Source organism: Polyodon spathula, chromosome 14 (genome assembly GCF_017654505.1).
Source record: "Polyodon spathula isolate WHYD16114869_AA chromosome 14, ASM1765450v1, whole genome shotgun sequence".
Lineage (NCBI taxonomy): Eukaryota > Metazoa > Chordata > Actinopteri > Acipenseriformes > Polyodontidae > Polyodon > Polyodon spathula.
This window is the reverse complement of record NC_054547.1, coordinates 34,430,450-34,457,445: the sequence shown is the minus strand read 5'-3', so window position 1 is coordinate 34,457,445 and position 26,996 is coordinate 34,430,450. Positions and strand designations below refer to the sequence as shown.

Below are 26,996 nucleotides of genomic sequence, written 5' to 3'. Positions count from 1 at the left end.
ATTCTGGATCTACCAGTAATGCACTTTTTTCCCCTCATTGTGGCCATCCCAGTCAAAAAGTCTTTGGAGAGCTGCTGTTCTGGTTTAAACTGAAATGTTTTGTGGAACCAGAACATTATGTAATAAATGTTACAGCACTGTAAACACTAGGGTGCTTGTCAACACTGTTAATGCACTTGCAAAGGTGACATAAGGAAACAGTCAGGTAGGATTGCATTTAGGAGGGGGAAAAATGCACTCGCTTTAAAACACAGAGTTCTTTATTAAAGCTTATTTTCCTTTATACAAATTTAATGTTGAAACTTTGCATGCAGTGGACTTTTGTAGGCATGTTACAATATGAAAAAGCACCGTTTTATTCTGTTTTTAACATTAGAATAATCGTCATACACAGAATTGCATAAATTAAAGTGTTGCAATTATAAACAAAAACTACCAAAATAAATGCCCATTAGTTATAAGCTATTTATTTATTTATTTTTTTAAATGAGAATGTTATGTAAAATTGACATTTAAAAAAAAAAAAAAAAAAGTCATAGGATTAAGAACTCTCTTTTTTCAGTTAAGACACAGAACAAATTGATATTGTAGTTCTATACTCTATCTACAGAACCACTGTTATTTAAAATATACTAGACATTTAACCCCCCCACCCCAAACAAATTGTTCCATCAGAATATATCTTCGTGAATGAGCTGTCTGGCAGATGTATTAGCAGAATAGAGCAATACAGTGTGCAACGTTAATCCACATATCATTGAAAGACTTGGATGCTAATGTACCCCTAGGTCTGGGTGCAGACTTCAGATTACTGTGCTCAGGCTCTTCTCCGTGTTTAGTACAATACATTGCAACATGGAATATGATACAGTAAGCACGGTCAGAGTAAAAGCGAACAACTCCACAACCCAGCTTAATATTCACATCCTATTTCATGATTTTATTTTTAATATATATATTTCATTCAGTGGCAAAGTCACCTCCCCATAAATATATTCAGACTGTACTTAATTCTAAAAAAAAAAAAAAAAATTAAATAAACTGGAGCATTTGATGCCCAGCACCCCCTCCCCCCAAAATCTGTTTGGCCAAAAAAAAAAAAAAAAAAAAAAAAAAAAAACCTGTTTTAATAAATCTGTTTAAAATTAAACCTGTCACACCTGTAATTATTTTGACATTATTCTTGCTGTAACAATGGTAACTAGTACTGTATAAGTAGATTAAATGAACAGTCTCATATCATAACACACAAAACTGACAGCAATGACAAAAACAAAACAGGCATAATGAATAATATTACAAAGGCAAAAGCAATACTTTTATTCTTTCTTCAACCAGGACCAGATGCCGTGTCTTGTGTTACCCATACAGGTCCTCTGCCCCATGGGTTTCCTCCATCCCAACACAGTGAATTTATGAGATTATGGTCACGAGGGAAAAAAACAAGTGAAACAGGTGCAATGCCTCAGCTCCAGTCAAACAGCACTGCATGTCAACACTGGGAATGTTCTACTTGGGGAGGGCATTTCGGCTGCACAGACAGTACAACGTGAGAATCCTACTCCCACTCGGTGGTTCCCGGAGGCTTGGATGTAAGGTCGTACATCACTCGAGAAATACCAGGAATCTTCTTAATCTCGTTCACCATTTTCAATACCACCTGTTATATAAGAAGAATAAAATGTATATATATTACTGTGCAAAGTTTTAGGCAGGTGTGAAAAAATGCTGTAAAGTAAGAATGCTTTCAAAAATAGACATGTTAATAGATTATATTTATCAATTAACTAAATGCAACTTAAGTTTAACTAAGTGAGTGAACAGAAGAAAAATCTAAATCAAATCCATATTTGGTGTGACCACCCTTTGCCTTCAAAACAGCATCAATTCTTCTAGGTAAATTTGCACAGTCAGGGATTTTGTAAGCATATAGTCAGGTGTATGATTAAACAATTATACCAAACAGGTGCTAATGATCATCAATTCAATATGTAGGTTGAAACACAATCATTAACTGAAACAGAAACAGCTGTGTAGGAGGAATAAAACTGGGTGAGGAACAGCCAAACTCAGCTAACAAGGTGAGGTTGATAAAGACATGTTTGAGCCAACCTACCTGCCAAGTTCCTTCAAAAACTGTGTGCAAGTGTACCTAGAAGCTGTTTTGAAGGCAAAGGGTGGTCACACCACATGTTGATTTGATGTAGATTTTTCTTCTGTTCACTCACTTTGCATTTAGTTCATTGATAAATATAGTCTATTAACATGTCTATTTTTGAAAGCATTCTTTACAGCATTTTTTCACACCTGCCTAAAACTTTTGCACACTACTGTACACACACACACACGTGTGAGAGATTACAGGTAATCCCCAATCCATCTGCTTTATGGATTTCATTCATTTTCAAACTACTGTAGAAACCACTGTACTTTAAAGCCATTGTAAGAAAAATGCACCAATGAATTAGCTTGGTTTAAGACACAAAATTACTTTGCACTTAAAAGCCAACGTCAAATGGACAATTCTTAATAGATGCAAAAGCTCCTAAAATGCGAGGAGTTTAAAATGGATGTGCACATTAATAAGGAAGATGGCGAAATATACATTTGCCAGATAGAGGAACAGGATCAGAGGTCAATGAAAAATACACAGCCAAGAGTTTAAAGTACCAAAAACTACAAGGAGCAACATGTGCCTCTGAAAAAGCCATACACACTTACCTCTTCTGCAATCTGGTTGTTCGGTGTGGCTGGAATGCCAGTCATGAAGTCACTGGTTATGAAGGTTCGAATAACGACTGACCTTCGACATGAAGGTTGTTTTTGCAAGGGGTCCCGATCAAAATGTACAGGGGTCAAAATAACAGGCATCTGACTGATTTTACCAGCGTAACCTACAGAGAGAACACATGCCTTTTTAAAAATATTCTTCTCTTCCCAAGACACAGATCAATGTAGATTTTTTAATGATCGTCACCCTCCTCTCCTGAGGAAAATGTCATCATTAACAGCAGATGGCGCCTGATTCCAAACTCACCCGACTCCCTGAGGATGACATGGGCCACAAAGTCTGCTTGCCGGAGTGTGCCGAGAACCCCTGTTGTTAAGAAAGTGGGAGTGATATCCGTAGGAGGCTCTTTGACTTGTGGTCCAAACACGTAGACAACTCTGCAAAAATAAATATACAGGTCAGACCACACCAACAGTGAATCTCCAGCAGGGGTGGCCAATGCTGGCCCTTCAAGTCCTGGTCTTTGTTCCAACCCTGTTCTAAAATTACCCCTGATCTCTGATCTCTAGTATGAAGAGGACGTACCGGTTGATACTGTGACACATGCGCGGAATTAGTCTGGATAAGAACATCAGAGACTCCCAGTGAGGGCCGTCTTTACTGGATATGCCACACACATAGCTATAGGACCGGCAATCTCCCTGGAGAAGAAAGAGGAAAAACAACATTAAACAGACATGCTATTCATCATTACAAAGTGTTAGAGGAGTTATGTACAGAGTGCAAGAGACGTGACAACTTTCCTGACATCCAAGAATAATTCCTATTAAAATCTCCCTCAGTCTAGTTCATTTTAGTCCTGCCCCCTTTGTTTTTTTTTTCTTAGAGTGTGCAAAGTGTTTTTCCAGGAAGAGAACAGTACACACTATGGAACAGTGGCGAAGTGTTTTTTAAACTCAATGCTCAACAGCCTACGCACACGGAAGGTACTATAAAAGCCCTGTTTTATAAAATGCAGTAGTCACAGGCCTTTTAATTTCAATGAACATCCATTGAAATTAAACTGAACACCACTTCAGCGGGATTAAAAAAAACAAAACAAAATCAAAACAATAAATACCGACCTGGACTCCCACAGTTTTGATTGGCAGCAAGAAGGCATTGAGTGAATGTTGGCTTGTGATCTGCATTAATTTCTCCTGTTCCTCGTCAGATATACAGGATTTTACCCTTTGCAACAAGGTATGTGGCTGCACAAAAGAAAAGTTATTTCACTGAATTCACATAGTGAATGAATACAGCATATTAGTATAATAGCATTAGCAGAACATGTTATTTACCATATTAAACTTATTTGTTTAAAACATTAAGACCCTCCTCTCCTCTTTCTTTCCCTCTTTAATGTCTCACTGTTAGCAAGGGTTTTGGTGGAGGGCACATCTGTAGAGCAATATAGGGCTGTGGAACACATGAATAAGATTGGTCTCCCCAGACAATTCAAATGAGAGAAATCTGCACTTATGCAATTAATAAGTGCCAACAAGAGCTGAATGAGGTTCATGTTCATTTAAAAAGGGAGTTCTAAAATATAAGTTTTTAAACAAATATTCTGATACTGATTTTTTTCAGACAGCTCTTCCTTTTATTGGCATCGCTCAAAGCCGCATAATAAAACTAGACAGCTTGTTTAAGTTCCAGCAGGCTTCCTCATCTACAGACAGCGGTGACCAAAAGTAAATAAACTTTACACACAAATAAATCACATATGTCGTCATCAACTGAAAATAACCCTGGTAGTAACTCTGAACTGCAGACAACGGAGTAAGGGAGCAAGGGAGCGCACGTGCAAACACACTGGAGGAGATGAGATCATGGAAATTAAAGCTTACTTTTTTAACACTGGCTGAAAAATCTACTACAATTTTCAGGATGTTGTTAGTCTCTGCAAAGTCTTTGCAGATGTAAGGTTCGTCTGCACATATCACCCGGATAGCCAGACCAGGACCTAGAAGAAAGAAAGTTTTGCATAAAATAAATGGTTTAATTTTTTATTTTTTTTTTCTAATAAAATGTTGCTCTCATACATAATACCCCCCCTCCCCCTTATATAGTCCTTTCAACCTCTTACCTGGAAATGGGTGCCTGGATACAATATCTTCAGGAAGACCAAGTTCTCTGCCAAGTGCTCGCACCTCATCCTTGTGAAAGTCCTTCAATGGCTCAATTACCTTGCCCTGCGGAAAAAGGGAGCTCTAGCAAGTTATTCAACGATGAGAAAAAGCCTGGCATTGAAGGACCACGTAATGGCACATCCACTACATCCAGTAGCCTGAAGAGAAACACAGCACAAGGCGTCAAGTCTCTACAACAGGAAACAACAAGAACGGACACACTGTACATGCATTACCTCGTCCCTCAGTCTTCTTATAAGCTCTGTGTCATTGTGATGGGTTTTAATAACTTCGGCTTTACAGCTGGCAATCGCTGAAGCGCTTTCGATTAAATCAGGTCGTAATGTTCCCTGAGCGAGGTAAACTTCATCCGGCTTCAGATTCATCTCCCCAATAACTTCATTAGCAACCTGGAGGAACAGTATCCACACTGAAATCAAATACACACACACACGGAGGCAGACATTTTAAAACTACAAGCCCTTCTTGGGATTTATGACCGTGTACAATGGCTGACTAACATTTCCACCCCCCCCACCCCCCAGCTCACATATTTAACTTTAAATAAATAAAACAATTTCAAATCAGTTCTTCACTCTCATGGTAACGAAAAGGAATGCAACTGAGAGCCATTGTTACACTGGATATGTAAAACTATTGGCAAGCTTTTAAAGAATGAGGCTAAACCGGTCTCTGCAAAAAAGACAGCTTGCCAAGTGGATGTAGCAGATTCAGTTGTTTTTTTTTTTTGCATAAATTCATACCCTACAGTTCTACAGGGGCATGGAAAATGTTATGCATCAAGAGTTGGAAACATTTGGGGACACTTCAGTTCAGACCTAGTGTGTTCTGCTGTTCTCACAAAATTTTCCAAATCTGACCAAAGTTGAATGCATACAAACCTTGACAAAGGTGTCTCCTATTATTTTTCTCTTCTCCTCTGGGTTTGTGGTCATATTCAACGTCTTACTAATTCTCTTTCTGGGAGTTCTGTCTTCGTCTGAAATCGGCAGCGTGGTTGTGCCATTGTAGAATGTGTGGGCTGCATTTACCACTGCGCAAACGGGAAAGAGGCAGATAAAGCAACTAATCCAGCCTTTTCCTCTATTCCTACATACACAGAAAAAGGAGACTAGCCTTCATATATATAGAAGATCCTCTTATGCAATCTCTAAAAGGGGAGATAGAGAACTAAATACACAAGGTGATTTTAAAGCAACATGTTTAAAAGAATGTGCTCACAAGAGACAAACTAAAAAAATAATAAAAACTCGAAAGCATGCTAACCTGAAATCAGTTTGCTGAACTAATTTATTATCAGTGGGTCACCATTTCAACTCACCTTGTCATTGGTAAATACGGGGTAAATGTACACCAGCTACACCATCTATTGTTGGCCACACCTTTACCTTTAACATTGATGCCCAGCTTTGTGAGTGCCTCCTCTACAGACTTGCTCTCTCTCTTCCTCATGAAGCCGTTGTCGATGTGCACAGCTATCACCTGCTCTTGATTCAAAGCCTTGTTCAATAAGGCTGTGCACACTGTGGAATCCACACCACCGCTAAGTAAAACCTAGCAACGGAAGACAAGGCACAGAGGAGTTCAATCAAACCCAGACTAACCTTTTTAAAACAAAACACTACCTTTACCGTGAATAAAATCCTTTCGTCAAGAGCTTATACCGCAATACAGCAGTAATAGCATATTAACGGCCAGATACAGGGGAATAAATGATGGAATCAAAACATAAGATTAATCCAACTTCACCCACATCCTTACATCTTAAGTGGCCGATTGAGCATTTCAGAAGTCCTGTAATGCTCCTTTACCCATTACAGCACAAATGCTTTAACTTGTGCCTTTTCTTTACTTCAGTTGTTACACCAGATGCCAGTATGCATTAGTTTGATGTCCCAATTATAAATATTGTAATAGTAAATACCAGAATGAAAAAAATATGACAAAAAGTGTTTGGAAGTGTGTTCTCATTTCCTTACAAATCACAGTTCACTGAATCTCAAACATCGACAACTCACCAGAACCTTGGAATGGTTTACTTTTTCTTTTATCTCTTGAATACATGCTTCTTCTCTGTTCTGGACTGTGAAGTTGCCACTGCAGCCTGCTATTTCAAAGAGGAAGTTTTTTAACATCTCCCGGCCTCGTTCGGTTAGATCCACCTCAGGATGGAACTGGACACCAAAGAGCTTCTTCTGTTCGTTAGCTATACCTACAAGAGGGGAAACACCAGCGTACGGCAAATCTGTTATCTTGAATACAGGCCCCCTACCACCATAACGCTAGTCTGCAAGTGCATTTCAAAACCCCTTTTAAAAACCTACGCTGTCTATGCTAAAAACGAGGACTCAGAAACAAGGACATTAGGTATGTACCTGCAACGATATTCCCAGACTGGGCGACGACCTTAAAGCCATCAGCTATTTTATCCACACTGTCTCCATGTGTGAGCAACACCAGCTCTTCCTTCTGAAGGCCCCTGAATAGGGAGAAATAAAACAGAAAGCTGTAACTAATGATAAACAAGACGTGTTTATCCACTAAGTACACAAAGTACCAAACTTCTGGCAGCCTACATATATGGTTCAAAAGAAAAAAAAAAAAACACACTCTGAATGCATAGCCCACAAATTGAACACCCCCACTACCAAAAGATTAAAACATCTTAATATTATAGGCTCCAAGACCTTCTATGAGATATGCACACCATCGTGCCTAATGCTTAAAATATTCATAGGGTGGTGGTGAAGCTAACAAGGACACACAAGTCAGAGTTCTACGCGGGGGACCGATTTTTACGACCTGCTTCCAACCCGAACCCGCTGTAGCACCGTCTTCTTACCCGCGACCCGACCTGCTTTAATAAGACCTGCAACCCCGACCCCAAAAGTGTTTGTCCTTTACCTATTGTCTGCATCGACTGACTGTCACATTCACACACAGATATCTCTACCACTCTCCACAGATTGAGTTTATACAATAAGCTATACAGCTTAGTAGCTTTCTCTAGTGGTCTGGATATATTTTAACATTGTAACATTAACAATCTCTGCTTACTTTACTATAAAATATCTGTCTATTTATTTCGTGCCACCAGTTGAAAGGGAGCTACACCTGTGTACCAGTTTTGTGGCTGTCGTACAGAAAAACATGAGTTTTACAAGCAACGAATCCAGTCACATGTTAATTATTTTCATTTGTTATGATTGAAAGAATTCCACGCTTCTGACTGACCTCTCTAACTATTATCCATGATATTAACCTGGCACTACTTTTGTTTCACCTCGTCCGCAGGCATTTTTAAAGGATCTTGTGACGTATCAAACAAGCAGCAATACAAACCGAGAACTCTGCTTAGTAAGCTGACTCCTCCCTAATCGTCTCCTGCTTTGGTGCAGAAAATGCATTTACCTTTCAATATGTTATTTGGGAAAGGGTCACAGACGAGTACACTGAAAGGACAGAAAACGTTTTTGGCGATTCAAATTCAGACCCGAAAATTACATTTTTTTGACCCGCACCCCAACCGCGAAAAAGTTCACTTTCCGACCCGAAACTGACCAGCTTTTGCGGGTCACCTGTGGATACCTGACTCAATGCAGGACTCCAATACAAGTCCTAAAGTCTACTCAAGGTTGTTAAATATAACCTTACCCCAGCTAAGAAAAAAAAAAGGGGGAGAATCCAGTTGCTTTATTACCTGAACAGAGAACATGAATTATCCACACTGATATTGAAGACCCCGTCTTCTCTCACGTTTTTCCTGTGAACAGTGCCTCCAAACACTTTATTCATCATCTATGAGAAAAACAAATTCAGTATTAAAAAAAGAAAGCAAACCAGTGGAGGAAAGTGAAGAACTGCACAGAAAACCCAGCTGCAACGCCACAAACGCTACAAACCAGCAGGTCCCAGTCACCACTCAAACCTCACCTGCATGCCATAGCAGATACCCAGGACCGGCTTGCCAATCGTGAAAATAGCTGGATCAAACCAAGGGGCATCTTCAGCATAGACAGAGTTTGGTCCTCCAGATATGATAATAGCCCTACAAAACATTAGAATTCTATTTTATAAAAAATGCCAACTATTATATAAAATAAAAAAAACATAACTCCAGGACATCTTTGGCAAATACCAATCAGAAGGCATCCTGCGCTTAATTACAAGAATGTTTTTTTTTATACAAATTATGCTAACTTTCTTATTTTTGCATTGAGGTGCACAAAGCTTTACTGACAGGTTGGACCAGGTCATCCAAATGACCCGAGTCACTCTCAAAATATATTTTAAGAAGAACCCACTTGAACAAGCTGCTCAATTCCTTGTGTACCTTAATAGGTTAACAGCAATTGGAATACAGTCTTCAATTTTTTGTGACTCACAACAAGTTAAGAAATTGCATGCCTCCTATTGCAAAAGAAACATACTTTGGCACAAATTAAGCATACTCTTCATTGGTCCACACTACACGGAATCACATCTCTTACACAATATTAGAGACCAAACATATGCTGTATGAACGGTTTATGAGAGGGACTGGTTGTTGTAAAGTAATATTTTGCTTTGCATTGGTCACACAAAAAAAAAGTAAACCGACCTTTTTCCACAAAATGTAGATCGACAATATAAATCAAGAACTTGTCAAGATAAACAGCCCTTACTAGGTGTATCAATAAGAATCTATACATCTTTTGTTTAAAAAAAAAAAAGGGGGGGGGGGGGGCGGGGAGTTATTTGGAAAGGAGAAAAAAAATACCTGTTATTTACTAGCTTAGCATGCTGGTGACACAGCCTCTAAAGCACTATCTATTTGTAACCAATAAAACATTAAAAGAATGTTAAGTTTAACAAAAGGTTTTTGTTGATTTAAAATAAAATGTCAATTAAAAGTTAGTATCCTTTTTTTCTTTCTTCTTTTCTTATTCAAAACAGTCGAACAGTTGGGTAGCACATTGTCCCCAAGCACAGGTCATAACAGAATCAACAAGACAATACGATGTTGGGGTTAATATAGACTTACCCTTATGACTAGGGATGTGCTTTTGCTCTTTGCAATGTCAGAGTTTAAACGTTTAAACCACAGCTACACACACACACTGTTTATATTACATGTTGATACCGACAGTCCTGGTTAGTATTTTCTAAGCAAATAAACCCTAAATAAGCCAATAACATTTTAACATCGCAAAGACTTAACTACAAAGTAGAAAAATCTATTGTCGCGTTGCAATTTCCGAGTACTCGAATCAAACGCCTCTCTCCTCTACGTACTAGCGGACATAGACCTCCCAAACATTGCCACAAGTTATATTTTAAATTAACACACAATCAAGTAATATACCAAGTAATTAATATAATGTTTGCCTTGTGCAGTTAACTGTATATGGTCGAGTATTACTAAATAACGTAAAGTATTCAAATTCACGTAGCCACACAACTTGACATTAAATTGTAAAAAAAAAAAGAGATGCGTGGCCTGCCTGTTTGAACTGTATCTCAGAGGTCCTTTACTTTAGTGCAATACTTCCAACAGACAAATAAAAACTGTAATAAACATAAACGGCCATTCGATCCAAAACCTTACAGAACAATTTCAAGTTAATTTCGTTTATCCCCCATGGTGGATACAAAGTCTTTAATGCAACTTTTAAGTTCTCACCAATGAGATGCCAAAAATCAATAATACACCTACCACACCATAAAAACCATGCCAACTCATTATAATACCTCCATTACTTCTAATGGTTAAAAACTGGCAACTGCCATATCCACAACAGGTATTAATGGGTCATATGTCCTGTTTCAAACAAACGTGAATGTCAAAATTGGTTTAACTGGACCTATGACCCCTCTAGAAGAAAGGCGATTGGTTGCTGACGACAAGGCTATCAGTAGTGTAGCAAGCCTCACGTATCCTCAAGCAGAATTAAATGAAAACCAGCTCTTTTACGTTTTCAAAAGAAATTAAAGATATATATGAAAGGCTAACACACCTCCTGCAGAATTCCGCAGATGGAATCTGCAGACAGTACAAACAGCATTGAAGTAAAGGTAGTCAACGCTTTCAGACTGTAGCACGACACACTAAAATGCTCCTCTTACCTGAAGCCCTGCTCCCGGATTGCAAAAGCAGGGGTGTCCAGTGGCAGGATCTCAGATTGTACAAAGAGCTCCCGCACACGTCTGTCGATGACTTTTCCATACTGAGCTCCTGCATCTAGAATTACTACAGCTCCCTCGGTGTGACGTGGCCCATCCTTGGGGTCCCCTGTGATCTCCTGCTGTGAGACATAAGAAAGGGGGTTAGCTTTGCATGCTGGAGAAAGGTTATCCCCTGCACATGACAAGATGCATTCATACATGCCTAGATTCTGCTGCTCACAAGCTTGTGCAAAAGTTCTTAGCAATAGGACTTTCTAGGCACATGTGATAATGCAAGTGTGCCATATATTCCCAGGATGGAAATAAGGCCCCTATTGTATGGCAGTTTGATCCAGTCTTGGTTTTACTATGAACTTAATATGACACACCAGAGCTGTATTATTATTAGCAGCGCAGTTGCAATTACTAGGATAGAAATCACTCCAGAAGCAATGAGGAATGTTCAGTGTTTACTTACCACAAGTTCTCCAGGCACAAGTTTGTCTAAACACCCAAGACTTAACCAACAAATACAATATATAAAAACGCTGTTGTAGAATACAACGGGGGATTTTAATTACACAGGTTGTAAATGTATAATTTAAACACATTAAAATAGAACTTCTCAATGTGATAAGGAGCTGCGCATCATTTAATTTCCACGTGGGCCGTTTCCCATTTCTGTCATTGAAAAACAACAGAAAGACTGACATTTTCTAACGTGCTCAGAAAGTATTTATCGTGGGATATTTAATCTTAGAAAAGCAATATTACTCCATATATGTATATAACTAGCGGCATAAACCTGCTCCTCTCGTGTCCAATGTGATGAATATAAACCAGTGAACAGAGCAGAAAATGATATAAACAAATTATTAAAGAACCGACTGCAATAATTTAAATGACTTGCTGTCCTGTATATAAATGACCACAGCTCAGCACGAGTATTTAAAATAAAATAAATAAACAGTTATATGTCAGTAGATGTCAATGCTGCTTTATTTTATTATTTGGATTCAACTGTGAAAACCCCACCAGAGTTCAGACTAGAGGAAATCCACGAGGTTCAATCGCATACATAGCAAGGACTCTGACATTACGTTATGAACGGCGACATGTCTATAATAGAGAAAAGCATTGCACTGGTCAATTTCCACCCAGCGTTGAAATCTATTACACCCACACGCTGTATTTATCATCTCCTCCAAAATTAAGTTTAAAACATACACAAGGCCATAACCAGGGACTCTCCCAAGGCTCTGCCCGTTGAGAGGCTCGACTTACTGCAAGGGGGGGGTGGTTGCCAGTCTACATATACATCACTGGAGTGAGAGAGCATGCTTTTATCTTTGCGAGCATAGCAGCATTTATCAGTCTCTAACAGACATTCTCCATTCTGAGGCCGATCTACTAACCTTGGTATCTCCATTGCAGTGTGCCATGGATGTCTTGACTCGTGCAGAACGACTCTCTTTTCTTTCTGTTTCACGTAAGAAGAACCTGATTGGAGATTTCGCGCCCACCTACAGCACTGGAACTACAGTCTGCTCAGTCCTGCTGCACCCGGAATCGCGGTATTATGTAGCTAGCCCCATGTACAGCTGGGAGGAGCCAGGAGTTAGACAGGCAACCATTGAAACTATTGATAGTTTTCATTCGATTGATATTTTAATTCGATTTCTCTAGATTCCATTTACAAAATATATTTTATAAATCTTTAATTTCACCAACAAATCATAGCATATAATACACAGTCAACATTTTATTAATAAACTCCGCTATAAGCTAATGAATCTTATTTTGTATTTATATTTATTTTGATTGTTAATATCTAATTGGACATACAAACTGGTTTATTTGCCACACAACTTGATGATTGTGAGCTTTTATTTAGGTTGAACTTGGGCTTCTAGTCGAAACTTTGTCACTGAGATTTATAGATAAGAACATTGCACTCTGTTATAGTTACAAAACGTTGACATATCCTTGATCAAGAAGTAGCTTCAAACGTATCTCTTCTAGTTGACTGTCATAGTGCACAATTGTGTAATTGCGCTTTATAGTATTTATGGCAGAAAACCTGAACTGAAGAGCATCTCCCGGACTCATTTATCTTACATATGCCCATGTCAGAGACAACTAACTGAAAGCAGCTTAACACAGACATATATATATATATATATATATATATATATATATATATATATATATATATATATATATATATATATATATATATATATCAGATTGGACGGTTTAAGGAAAATAGCATATAAAGCAAGTTCCAGAACACACATATGAAAACAGTATTGCTCTGCATGTTGCCTCTAATTCTGCAATGTATGTAAAGGAAAATAGTTCTGCTGCAGTGTATAATCTATGTCACCAAAGTTTTCTAGTTGATCAGAGCTACGTATAATACTTGCGGTAAGGTGAGTTAACAGTTAATTATTTTCAAGGTTTAAATAAATCAAGAATGATTCGTTTTGATAAAATTTCTACTGTAAAGCCATGATGCAGAGCAGGTGTTCCCGGGTCTATAGCAATCCAGGTAAAGGATGTTTGAGCCCCCTGTTCATCCAGCTGCCAGCTGCACCTCTCCATACTGCTCCCTCTGGTATCTTAAACACTGTTATTTATAACCTTAGTAACTCTTGCCTTTTGGATCTACAAATGCAATTTCCTGAAGTGATGTAACTCTTATGGGATCTTATATGCACTCTGCATATCTACATTACTGTTCTTGTTAACAATGCATAACCAGCCTGGTGCCTAATATGAATAAATGTGTATTAAGGCTTAAAGGGAAAGTGCCCCTTACATTCACCTTCACATATTTAAGATGTTACCTTAAATGCCTCTGCTGATTGCTATTGATTTACATGTGTTTCCTGTCAGTTTAACAAACAAATGTAATGTATAAGTTTATAAAGCTGCGAATTTAGTAGCAGGTGCGTAGCTCAGTGGTTCAGAGTGACATAGTGGCAGTCTTGAGGTAGCTTGAAAGCAATGCTTTTGGAAACATTTCTCTGCAAAACGAAGTTCCTTTAATGTTACTCAAACGTGGTTTCCTTCCAGCTGATACTACAGGGCTGCCAATAAGGTGTTGCTGATAAGACTGACACCCAAGAGAATTAGTGTGAAAACCAGTGACACTGCAGCTTCAGCTAGGAGTAATGTTTCTTGTATCAGGCTACACATAGTCATAGAGAGTACAGTGCATGTGTTAAGGAGACAGCTTTGGGTTCACTGTAATAAGAGCCAGGCTCTGCGAACACAACTCCATGAGCACCAGGAGGAAAATTCAGAAATTGATCCAGTGCTTGAGCAACACCTTCACACACATGGTCATATTGAAAGCTAGTAAGAGTTTACATTATAAATGCACAGAGTCTTTTATCAAAATTTAGAGCAATGCAGAAATATGTTCAAAATGGGAAGTTTTTTTTATGTAATGCATGTATGTATGCATGTATGTACAGTATGTTGTGTTTGTTAATCTGTGTGTATTTACTGTATGAATTTGTGTATTCTAGCAAAGCAGCATGTTGCCGCTCAAGTTAAAGTAAAGATAATGTATGGGAGTTTGATAATACTGAAATTCAGCAGTAACTTCACAGTTCCTGTTGAATTGTGTGACTGACTGGCAGAGTCCAGACCTTCAGCTTTTCTAGTTGGAGAATGCTTATGCCAATCAAGGTGCACACTCTCCTATTAAAAAGTAGAACAGACTAAAGGATATTATTTTGATGAGCTGTCGATTATTGCATACTGAGTGCTCATGTGTTTCATTTGCTGCTGTACCGCAGATCTGTAACGTTACTGACTAATTGATTAATTGATGTCACAAGATGTTGGTCATACAAAGCCAGTTTGGGTTATGCACCAAGGTAATGTTTCTAATTTATAGGTATGCTCGCATATTCAACCATATAACTTCTTGCTAACTTGGTTGATAAGTTGTGCAACACAGAACACATACTGATGGTAGAAGATGGACTCTTGCAATGCTAAATATATTGGTCTGTACAATAGCTATGACTTTTCTAATGTGTGGGCACTGGCCTCACAACACAGCTGCTCACACTATCCTCACAAAACAGTCAATGTCTGCAGTGGAGAATAAAAAACTCACTTTGCCCTGTTTGTTCTTCGACTGCCATCTACCGGTAATACATACCTATCCCCCTTTTAAGCCTGGCCTTTGTGCTCTGGCATTATTATTAGTTCTGCCTATGTTTACTACATAATGGCTTTCTTTGCTGTGGAAACAGGAACTGGTTTTGCATGTGATCTCCATTAGCTGTCACATGCTAGTAGAGCTTTAACTGGTACCACATGGCTTACCTCCAGATTGCCAACATTCTTGAGTAACTGAATAATGGACAAAGCTAGATAATTGATCTATACCTCGTCCACTCAGAGGCCCAGTTCTCAGCTGCTCAACAGAATGGTATCTGGGCTGAGGGGTCAAGCTAAGTGTAACATGTTAATTTTTCCAAGTTCTGCTGATAACACAAAATCAACATGCTCGAAGCTGTAGGTCAGGTGTCCTTTACACAACTGCGTGGCACAGAATGTGCACATGTCCTTTACACAAATGTGTGGCACTGAATGTACACATTCTGAGCTCTAGTAGCTCATAGAAAACATTTCATGCTTTTAAAGTAAACTAATGTAGATCAATAAAATCAATTAATAACACTTGCAACATGTACCACGCATTTTTGACGTATTCTGTAAGACTGCTCAAGAGTCAAGAATTCTATTTTAATGCCCTCTAGAAAGATATGTAAATGTGTGCTTGTTTGTGCATGTCTCTGCATTTTACTATGTGGGCCAGTAGAAACAAAGACACATTATCTTGTACTTTAGTAACACTATAATAAATCATCAGTATGGATTACATACTGTGCATGAACAGCTTGTGCATCCCTGAAATAGATCAAACAGGCTTTTTTATTGCATGGCGCTACAGAAAGATGCACACTGCAAAAACAAAATTCCTCAGCAGGTGGTGCTTTTATTTTATATATATATATATATATATATATATATATATATATATATATATATATATATATATATATATATATATATATATATATATATGATGCAGTCCTGGTGTTTATCTGACATCGCTATATCATTCATCCAGAAGGGGGAGAAGTACAGTATGTTGAAATACAGCCAAACTCAGGACCTATTAACTGCACCAAACCAAAGCACATGAATACATGTTTATCATTGGAAATGTAGAGGCCGAAACAATTTCCAAAAGCACTAGAGCTTAAATATGTCTTCCTACAGAGAATATCACAAAAGGTCCCAGCTATTTTGGCCTGTTTTTTTTGTTTTTTTTACTGTTATATTTGTCGCTATAACTCTTTAACTATAAATATTACAGGTACATGTTACACGTGGAATGAATGTGCACACACTAGGCATTCATAAAAATAAAAGTTAAATAGTCTGAAACTTACCTTGTTCAACAGATAACAAAAACCACAGAACAAAAAAACCAAAAAAAAAACTGTATTTATTGTTTGTAACAAATCATGGCCAGCTCAAATCTGACAGTGCACAGTGAAACTTCAACATGTAGTGATCATGGGAGAAGAAAGTGAACAAATTGGTTTCAAAATAAAGGAATTATGGCCATATAAACAAAAGGGACCAAAGAATGTGCCAAAAAAAAACAAAACAAAACAAAAAAAAAAACATTCAATATTCATCCCAGGCACCCTAATCATGTGGCACAAGATGGGACTGTTCACTGTGGCTTCAATGGTCTGCAAGGTGGATACCTATATACCCATAAAACGCTTGTCTCGTCCGTCTGATCCATAAACATGAAACACACACACACACACATACATATATATATATATATATATATATATATATATATATATATATATATATATATATATATATATATTATATATTAGTGTGCACAGAGGAAAGCAGTATTGAAGCTCCCATCAATATTATTTGTTTTCATGGTCAGTTTAATATACAAAATACAAAAGCCTCAACTTATTTTGTAATTGTGACCCTGAGAAACTTTCAGTGTATGACTGTGCGTCTTTTGCTGCTGTTCAAGCGTTGACCACACGGGGGCAGCGGAACTCTCAATGGAAAGAGCTCAACCTAATAAAGCAGTCATGCGATTCGATTTACAACACCAGTGAGGAGGTAGTTTCTACCTTCCTGTAAACGGATAAAATAATTGTATGTCATAGTTTCATGATTAAAGAGTAATATTCAGTGCAGTAGCATGACTGAAGTTTTCTTTTTTCTCTCACAGAAACATAGATATAGTAGCAGGGGCGGAGATAACTTTTCTTGGGGGGTGGGGCAGTCTTACTCTCTATGGGCTCATTGTTAAAATGCAGCAGGTGTGTTGAATTACTGTATAGTGCAATGCTGATATGCGTAAACTTGACTATAACAACGCTAAAATAAAAGTCGATACACTTTTAAAAACTGTAAAGATTCAGAAGGCGGTGCGGTCCAGTGGTTAACGGCCAGGGGCTTGTAACCAGAAGGTTACCGGTTCAAATCCGTACCTCCTTGTGCTCCATCCTATGGTTGAGTTATTAAGTGACTGCATATAATGCACAGTTTATAGCCTGCCTCTGTAAAGTGCCGAACGATAGTCAGTTGTTGAATACTTAAGTCTAAATGTTTTAAAGGTCACTGTTCTGTGCAGATTATTGCGAGTTTCAACACACAAATGCTAGTTGCTGGTTGTCTACTGTTATGAAATTTCAACGACAAACCTCTGGGCTTTAGACACGTCAGCTGCAGCTGACGGACCCTATTTAGTGTTACACACAGCCGCTACAAGGTCCGCTCAGTCAGCACACGAAGCGGTTGTGGATATCCTAACAGGAGAGGTAGAGCTCGGCTTTATTTACTGGTAGCGGTTTCAGAGACGTCATGCTTGGAAAATAAACAATTAAGAAACATTTACACATCTTAAAATACAGCATTTGAAGTGTACAATGCACCAGCAATCATTCATAATACTAATAATTGAACTGTCATCCTGTCAGGTGTCAGTATATCTTCATGAAGAAATGATTTAAATTTCTATGATTTGTTCATTTATTTATTATTATTTTATTTAACTTCCTGGTGTATGTTTGTCGGTGTTCTGAAGTGTAATATTATATAGTTCCGTTTTCATTTTCGTATTTAGTGCAAAGTTATACAGTAACAGTATTTTTATAGTTAATAGTAGCAATTCACAGTTTTTTTTTTTTTTTATTGTTGAACAAATAAATATAATGGGGTGGTCTGTGTGTAGACGACAGGGTTTATGTACTTGGTCTCAACTAAACCACTGGTGATGTCATAAGGTGCATTTTGGTTGCTTCACATGAGAATGATATCCATGTTAAGAGAATGGCTGGTGTTTTCTGTAAAATTATATACAACATATATAACCTAACAATTTATCGATATGGGGACCATATGTAAAAGCAAAAAACTAAACAAATATGGGTATTTTTCTTATGTGAACTGTATCTGAGGGAGGACATGTAATGTAATGTATCGTTCTATTTTGCCAGCAAACTTTGAATCTGATTGTTGGACACAGCACGTGTAGCCTTTTCTTGTAGCGTTTGACCTTCATAGTTTATTTTGCATTTTTTTTTAAACGTAACGTAGCAGTTTATATATATATATATATATATATATATATATATATATATATATATATATATATATATATATATACGTATAACCGTTTTTCAAACCTATTTCTCTGCTGCTTTATTCACTAGTTTTAATATAATTATGGATTATTTAAATGTTAGTCATTTAAACTTTATTTGTTTGTGAATGGGAACAGTATTGTGCATGTCACCATTGTTTACACACACATTAGAATTAACACATTAAAATTCCTGTTCCAAAAACAACCGTGCATATTTTGTTGTAGGATGTTCTTCTAAGGCTATGGCACTAACCATAAAGGTTAAGAAAACTCAGCAAACTGTTTTTTCAATCAATTTCTTCCAAGTACCTGTTACCTCAAAACTAATGTGCGTGTGTGTGTGTGTTTTTTTTTTAAAGTATATTTTAGAATCCTGACAGCAGTATTGGATTGAAGTTCAAGGGAACACTATGGAAATGTCTGAATCGGCGACGCAGAATGGGAGGCAGCGCAAGCATCATACTTCTTGGAATATGAAAATGAACCAACGCAAGCATGCAACAGATTTGGAAATTGAGAGTGAAGCCCTGCTGCAGGGCTCAGATAGTGAAGTTGGACATTCTGTTCCCAGAGTGTGCTATGGGCTTAAAGATGAACTGGGAAATGTGTGTTTGCTGCTCTTCCTTTATGTCCTTCAAGGGATTCCATTAGGTTTGGCTGGGAGCATCCCTCTTATACTCCAGAGCAAGAATGTCAGCTACACGGACCAGGCTTGCTTCAGCTTTGTGTTTTGGCCTTTCAGTCTCAAGCTGCTCTGGGCACCTTTGGTGGATTCTATATATTTTCAACGGTTTGGACGGAGGAAATCCTGGCTAGTGCCAACCCAGTATCTCTTGGGACTATTCATGTTGTATTTATCATATACAGTAGACTCCTTACTGGAGAACGATGGGCAAAAAGGCCCTGATATTGTGACTCTCACTGCTATGTTTTTCTTGTTTGAATTCTTAGCTGCCACACAAGATATAGCAGTGGATGGATGGGCATTGACTATGTTGTCTAGGGAAAATGTAGGTTACGCCTCAACCTGCAACTCAGTCGGTCAGACGGCAGGATACTTTCTAGGCAATGTACTCTTCTTGGCATTGGAGTCACCTAATTTCTGTAACAAATACTTGCGTTTTGAACCACAGACCAAAGGAATTGTCACTCTTTCAGGTACAGAGATTGACAATCTTATGGTTAAGGGGGGCTTTTTTATAATGAGTTAGGGATATGAATCCATTTACTCTTGACTAGTTAGACCACTGTTTTGCATTATAAAAAAAGACCTGACACCCCAAGCACCAATGTTGTAATAGTGGTATCATGGAGGATAGATATACAGTGCCTATAGAAAGTCTACACCTCCTTGAACTTTTTTCACATTTTGTTGTGTCAGTACCTCAGAGATTCATGCATTTAAATGAGGATTTTTTGTCCACTTATCTACATACCATACTCCACACTGTTAAGGGGAAAAAAGTTTTTATTGAGAAAAAAATGATATATTAAAAATAAAAAAAATAAAAACCTGAAAGATCATAATTGGATATGTCTCTTGGTGGAAGCAACTTTGGCAGCAATTACAGCTGTGAGTCTGTTGGGATAGGTCTCTACGAACTTTGCACACCTAGATTTGGCAATATTTGAACATTCTTCTTTACAAAACTGTTCAAGCTCTGTCAAGTTCCTTGGGGAGCGTTGATGGACAACAATCTTCAAGTCATGCCACAGATTTTTGATTGGATTTAGGTCGGGGCTCTGACTGGGCCACTCAAGGGCAATTACCTTTTTGTTCCTTAGCCACTCCAGCGTAGCTTTGTCTGTGTGCTTTGGGTTGTTGTCATGCTGAAAGGTGAACTTCTGTCCCAGTTTCAGCTTTCTTGCAGATGGCAGCAGGTTTTCATGAAGGACTTATCTGTACTTTGCTGGTATAAAAAGTATATAAACACAGATTCATAACTAAACATTACAATCAATGTATACATTCTACAGGATTAAATATGAATTCTAAATATTCACACTATAATCTATTTTGTTGTCTTTGTAATATTTCTCATTGAAATTTATAGCCTCTCGTTTTTGTTTCCCTTTTTAGATTTCTTGTTTCTCTGGGGTATTGTTTTCTTGGTGACGACAACATTAGTTGCAATAGTGAAAAAGGAGAACTGTAAAAAATCCAAACCCAATGAAGAAACCCAAGGTGTTATGGAAACATACAAACTTCTCTTTTCAATTATCAAGTTGCCAACGGTTTTGACGTTTTGTGTTCTGCTACTCACTGCTAAAGTAAGTCATTTATGTATTTCAGCACCAATAAAGGCATACATAAATAGGGATTGTCAGTGGCTTCACAATACAGAGGATGAATAGTCTCTGGACAGTCTTTGAATGTTAATTATTTATTTATTAGCGCCAACATACTGTATACTGTTACAGCCTGAAAGCTCAAACCCTGTCTGGGCTATACCTACTAACCACAGAGATTGAGGGAACTGCAAAATGTCTGCAGTCCAGCCTTGTAACACAAAATGTTTCTTTTCCTAGGCTATTAATCATTTTTATTTATTTATTTATTTATTTATTTATCCAGATGGGATTTTCTGCCGCAGATGCTGTAACTGGACTCAAATTAGTTGAAGAAGGGGTTCCTAAGGAACAACTGGCTCTGCTGGCCGTACCTATGGTACCTTTGCAGATCTTATTGCCTCTGATAATCAGCAAGTATACAGCTGGCCCTCGACCACTAGACATTTTTTACAAAGCCTTCCCATTCAGGTAAAATATTATTTATTATTATTATTATTATTATTATTATTATTATTATTATTATATTATTATTATTAATATTACTATCATTATTATTATTATTATTATTACTACTACTAATAATAATGTAGTTATTTACTTACTTATTTGGCAGACGCCCTTTATCCAAGAGTGTTACAGGGCAGTATAGGGTTACAATGTAACATTAATATTTAAATACAGTATGGTTTACAATAAGAGCAGTAATACTATTAGAATACAATATGAGCTAGGGTGCAACAAGTTAGGATTACATCATTTATATTTACAAAGACAGTGCAGTAGTGCATTAGCTGAGGATCCGAAGTGTTATTTACTGAAAACTGTAAAGTTATATAATTAGCTCATTAAAATGTGTTGCCAAATATCACATTTTACATCTGTGAGTTATCCAAGGGAGCCCTGAGTGTAAGAAATATGCGTCAAGGAACCCCATTGCTCAGAAAAAGCCAATGACATGCAAAGAATATGCTGCTTGCGAGCAGCTTGTTATATATAGTAGATGCTGTTGCATGCTGCAGGTGCTGTTTGTGTCCCAAAGTGTTTTTTGGTGCCTTTGTTTTTTTAGAATCCTAAATTGCTGTGTCACAGATCAAAATCCCAGTTGATTTTCAGGGCAGACAAAAATCAATATCCGATCATTCCTGGTCAGCATGGTGTCTCTGTCAGGACCTGTCCTTTATAGCTGTGTGATAATGGATTGCATGCCCTTTGACTATGTGCCCCTTGACTGTGTGATGGGTATCATTTTATAGTGGGCAAGAGATCACATTTTGTTTGTATAGACCCCTCCCTTCTCCCCTCTTATAAGTTGTGCTGTGTTCTCTTAAAATACCTTTGGCCTTTTGTCACATGATCATACCTCTGGCTCACCACATAGTTTCACTAGGGTTTTCATTCTGTTCACTGGGATACATGTGGCCTTTCTAAATACACAAATGACAATAATAAGTTGCTTCGATACTTGTATTTCAGACTGCTGATAGGGTTGGAGTTTGCTTTGCTGGTTTGGTGGACTCCTAGTGTAAAACAAGACGGAGGATTTCCTGTATATTACTATATAGCCGTGCTGCTAAGTTATGCTGTTCACCAGGTGAGTTTGCTTTGTTTTATTTTATTCTGCATAATGAAATTAAGCTTTGGTTCTCAGGAATGGGCACATATGTTAATGGGACGTCCTCATTCGTGGAATAACTACACTGTAAAGGTTCGTGGAGTATCATCTAATAATGCTCCAGATCTTAAGTGTTAATGTCAAAATGTTTCTTGTTTCATTTCAAATCAGAAGTACAAAACTAGTGGAGCACAGATGGTAACAAGTTTGTAAAAAGCTAATTCTTACTGTAACACTACAAAAACACTACCAGTAGTATTTATTCACATTATTTATTTATTTATTTATTTATTTATTTATTTATTTAATACATAAGAAGTGTTTTGAAATTATTATTTTCTTTAACAGGTTTCCTTGTATAGCATGTATGTAGCTGTCATGGCTTTTCATGCGAAAGTAAGTGATCCGCTTATTGGAGGAACATACATGACTCTCTTAAATACTGTAACCAATCTCGGAGGTAACTGGCCTTCCACGTTGGCTCTGTGGCTGGTGGATCCACTCACCTCGAAGGAGTGTAAAGGAGTTGAAGGGCAAACCTGTGTGTCTGCAGAAGAAGTTGGAGTAAGCATGTTTTATTAAATCACATTGTCAAGCAGCTATCTGCATTTACAGAACTTGAATAGAACGTAGTCATCATACATCTACCACAGTTTTCATACTTTACCTGTATTTTTGTTTCGTGCACTTTCATATTTTCTTTTCTTTCTTACAGTTATGCACAAAACTCGGAGGCTCTTGTGTGACAGCGTTGGATGGCTATTACGTGGAGTCTGTAGTCTGTGTTGCTATCGGTTTCGGCTGGTGGTTCTGGCTTGGAAAGAAGATGCGAAAGCTGCAGGAGGAAAAACCATCTGCATGGCAATGCAGGAGAACCAAATAAAAGCCATAAATAGACACCAGATCTATGATTTCTTTCAAGCGTTAATCTGGTTGTGCTAATTTGATTCAATGGAGAGTTACTATTCTTGGTTTAAATGATACTGACTCTGAGATCTATGGAACCGTTTGGTATTCCTTTGCCACAAAAATATTATTTGCATAGTTTTGGGATGACACACAAAGATGTCATTCTTTGATATGTAGATTTCATTTTACATGTATTTTAGGTCACATCTACTACAGACAGCTTTGCAAAGGGACCAATTAAATGTGGTTGCTTTGAACAATTTGATTTTATATGGCGATTTTAACACTGGGAAGTTTGCTGATAAGGATTCATCAGAGTGGTCACTATAGACTGGTCATCTTTTAAGATACGATTGACTGGGTTTTTATTTTGGAGGGGCGAGGTGCATAAGGAAAGAACTCGTACCCTGCGGTGTTTTGCAAACCTATTCATGTTGTTTGTCTGTTTTTTTTTTTAATAGTATACTGTGATGCACTCCAGGTATGTCGGCAAAGTACATACCTCCTAGGATTTATATAGCACATTATAAGTGTCGTGGTCTTGACATAGCTGGTCCCTGTGACCAGCTTTCCCAGCTTGTAAAATAGCATCTCCTTACAAATACTCAAGACTAGTTCCACACAAACCCTTTAGTACTTCAGCCAGTCAGGTGTTGGATAATTCAGTCACTGTGACTGTCATTCATAGTATGCTGAACACCTTCTTGTATCCAGCGTCAATGCAAAGTTTGATCAGGCGATTCTGCAAGAACTTTTAGTAGGTCAGAACCCATACCCACCAGAACCCATGCTCCCCCTAATTTGCATCCCCGTGAGATGAGCGGTTCTGTAACATAACTTATCAAAAACCCAAATTGTAAGAAATGTAATCCAGTCTATTTGCATTATTACCAATGCCTTTTTGAACCATTTGAATGGCCTACTTTAAAAATAAAGGAATAAATAAACGATATGAATACATAAGGCCCAGACTGCATGAATGTTTGAACAGATTGTTTGGTATTCTCATTTTAAATGTATATTGTCATCTTAAATATAGCAAGAGATTTCTTCTCTAAATAACACAATACAGTGTAGATTTTTTTCATGCTCTTTATTTAAATAATTTAGCAGTGCTTTAAAATGTCAAAGTCCAAATATTACACTTTTATTTGGTTTAAGTTTATTTGGATTCTTGTGAAGGTAAGATTATAATGTGTAAGAAAGATGCAACCTTTTATCTCCTGAAAAAACCTGGTTGGGTTTACATGTTTTACATTTCTTTGTTTTTATTATTTTAGCAAATGTTGCGATGTACTTGTACTTTTAATTGATAATCTAATTAGCTGCTAATTAAGTACCATAAATCACGCAAAACAATAGTTTTGTTTTTCCCTATACATTGCTAAAATTTATTTATTGACACACGTAATGGATAAAAAGAGGTTTGCAGTATTTTGCTTGTTGTTTTTGTCTGTCATGTTTTTGTTTTGTTTATTTGTTTTTTTTTTGTTCCAACTGCATTGGATCTTTACATTCCTGAAACTGGTTGTAACTACATTTCATATTGTTTTTATTTTTAAAAATGGTATTACACATGTTATGTAATTACTGTAATAATCTGGATTCAATTACACCAGCTGTGTGTCAAATTAGACATGTGCTACATGTAAAAAACAATATTATATATTGTATGTTTAAACAACATATTCATGTCTGCACAAAACTAAATTGAATTAACACAATTCCATCATTTGCACCAATAAGAATATACATTCCTCTTTCTTTTTTCACTGTTATAGAACATATCATGTATTTTATTTACATCTAGTTTTTGTTGAGTTTGGGGGTTGGGGAAATCTGCTTTATAAATGATGGATTTCATGAAAGAGGGAATTTCAATTCCATTTAGTCTCCTTGTTTGAAATTATTTTGAATAATCTGGGCTTCTTAGCAGGACATTTGTTGTGCTATTTTTGGCCTTATATAAATGTGTATTTTGGGTACAGTGTTTTTTTGATTCGGACAATATCTGTCAGTCATTAATTGTAAAGTATTCAATTTGTATATACCATGCTGTAAACAGTTCTGAATAACTTTTCTACCAACATCAGTGAAATGGAAGATTAAACAGATTTAATACATATCCTATATGCAATAAAATATATAGAACGCTTTTATTTTTCAGTATGCTATTTTGAACTTTTATTTTGTATTGGTGCATCATGTTATTGAAGTGATGACATGAATGTGGCAAAAACAAAATAGATTATCCGATTTGATATAGAAAAATTTTCTGTGTTATGCTGTAAAATGAAATGTAAAATTAAGGTAATGTAGGTGACGTGAAGTGAAGAAAGCAATGCAATTGAGTTAAAGCAATATATTACACAATAATATTATGCACATATAGTGAATAAATGATACACACAAGCTGTTATTAGCATTTGTATTCATCTTTGTGATAATGGCCTCTTTCTTTTTTCTACGTGATTAACCAATGTCTTAGGACAACTGTTTTTTCATAAATGTGAATGCATTGCCAATTAAATCGATAAAAAAAAAAAAAAAAAAAAAAAAACCTAACCTAAGTGGACGCATTAAAAGTTCCCGTGATGGAAAATATTTCATTGAAAACACGTTGTACATATTGTGATATCGTCCTTAATTATCAAAATTGTATTGAAATGCACTACTTTGATTAGTTTTTTTCTCCAATCATTTGTTGTTACAACAGGATTGTTTGAATTGAAATTTGTTTCACCTTGGTGTTTTTACCAGTAATTGCACTCACAACAAGACCATCAGGTTCTCAAAGAACACTATGGATATTTTATAAACTCATGCAAAACATTTCAACATACCCTCACACGACAGGATGTTGGATATGCATTCAGCCCCTGGAAATTACTCTAGTACTCCCAAAACCCAGGAGTGGGGTGTCTGATTACATTTATTAAATGGGTTCATATTTTTTTAGAAATACAAATATATACACATTTTTATTTCAAATGAAATAGAAATGCCTTTTGTTCAATATATTACTAAACTAGCGAAATAATCCCATACCATTTAATTACATGAACAGATCTACGTCTGTATTACTAGTGTTACTGGAACATGTTTCAGAATCTTTTAAAGGAAAACGGGCTAAAACAAAATGCCTCTTAGTCGTTTGCAATGGTGGTTTTGTGCAGTTATTTATTTATTTATTTATTACTAGCAACGTATGTGTGTGCAAGTGTCCATTAACTTAAAAGTTGGCTGTAAGATATCATCCAAGACAACATAGTGAGGGTGATTTTCATTCACATCCCCTGACTAGGTGGCAGTAGCAGATTTCCTAGTGACGACATATCCTGACCTACACCCGTCTTTGTCTGTCAAATCTCCTCTGTTGTTTTGCAG

General features: G+C 37.1%; 2 protein-coding genes across 4 annotated transcripts; one reads left to right on the top strand and one right to left on the bottom strand.

Moving 5' to 3' along the window:
• Nucleotides 1-273: 273 nt before the first annotated feature.
• On the bottom strand, nt 274-12,625 carry LOC121327395 (GMP synthase [glutamine-hydrolyzing]-like). 2 transcript variants are annotated; one of them, XM_041271418.1, is made up of 16 exons: nt 12,483-12,625; nt 11,029-11,207; nt 8,857-8,971; nt 8,624-8,721; nt 7,299-7,402; nt 6,942-7,135; nt 6,312-6,477; nt 5,805-5,956; nt 5,139-5,312; nt 4,860-4,965; nt 4,621-4,736; nt 3,856-3,981; nt 3,317-3,432; nt 3,038-3,168; nt 2,722-2,894; nt 274-1,660 (listed from the first exon to the last, which is right to left on the bottom strand). In XM_041271418.1, exons 1-16 carry the CDS (start codon nt 12,507-12,509, stop codon nt 1,559-1,561), a joined length of 2,079 nt encoding a protein of 692 aa, XP_041127352.1. In that variant the 5' UTR covers nt 12,510-12,625; the 3' UTR covers nt 274-1,558. The 2 variants fall into 2 exon arrangements, with proteins under 2 accessions (XP_041127352.1, XP_041127353.1); XM_041271419.1 differs by having other exon boundaries at nt 11,029-11,204.
• A 5,278-nt stretch (nt 12,626-17,903) lies between these two features.
• On the top strand, nt 17,904-25,764 carry LOC121327394 (acetyl-coenzyme A transporter 1-like). 2 transcript variants are annotated; one of them, XM_041271415.1, is made up of 7 exons: nt 17,904-17,969; nt 19,156-19,954; nt 20,877-21,067; nt 21,372-21,556; nt 22,562-22,679; nt 23,049-23,264; nt 23,416-25,764. In XM_041271415.1, exons 2-7 carry the CDS (start codon nt 19,207-19,209, stop codon nt 23,581-23,583), a joined length of 1,626 nt encoding a protein of 541 aa, XP_041127349.1. In that variant the 5' UTR covers nt 17,904-17,969; nt 19,156-19,206; the 3' UTR covers nt 23,584-25,764. The 2 variants fall into 2 exon arrangements, with proteins under 2 accessions (XP_041127349.1, XP_041127350.1); XM_041271416.1 differs by lacking the exon at nt 17,904-17,969 and adding an exon at nt 17,993-18,130.
• Nucleotides 25,765-26,996: the final 1,232 nt, after the last annotated feature.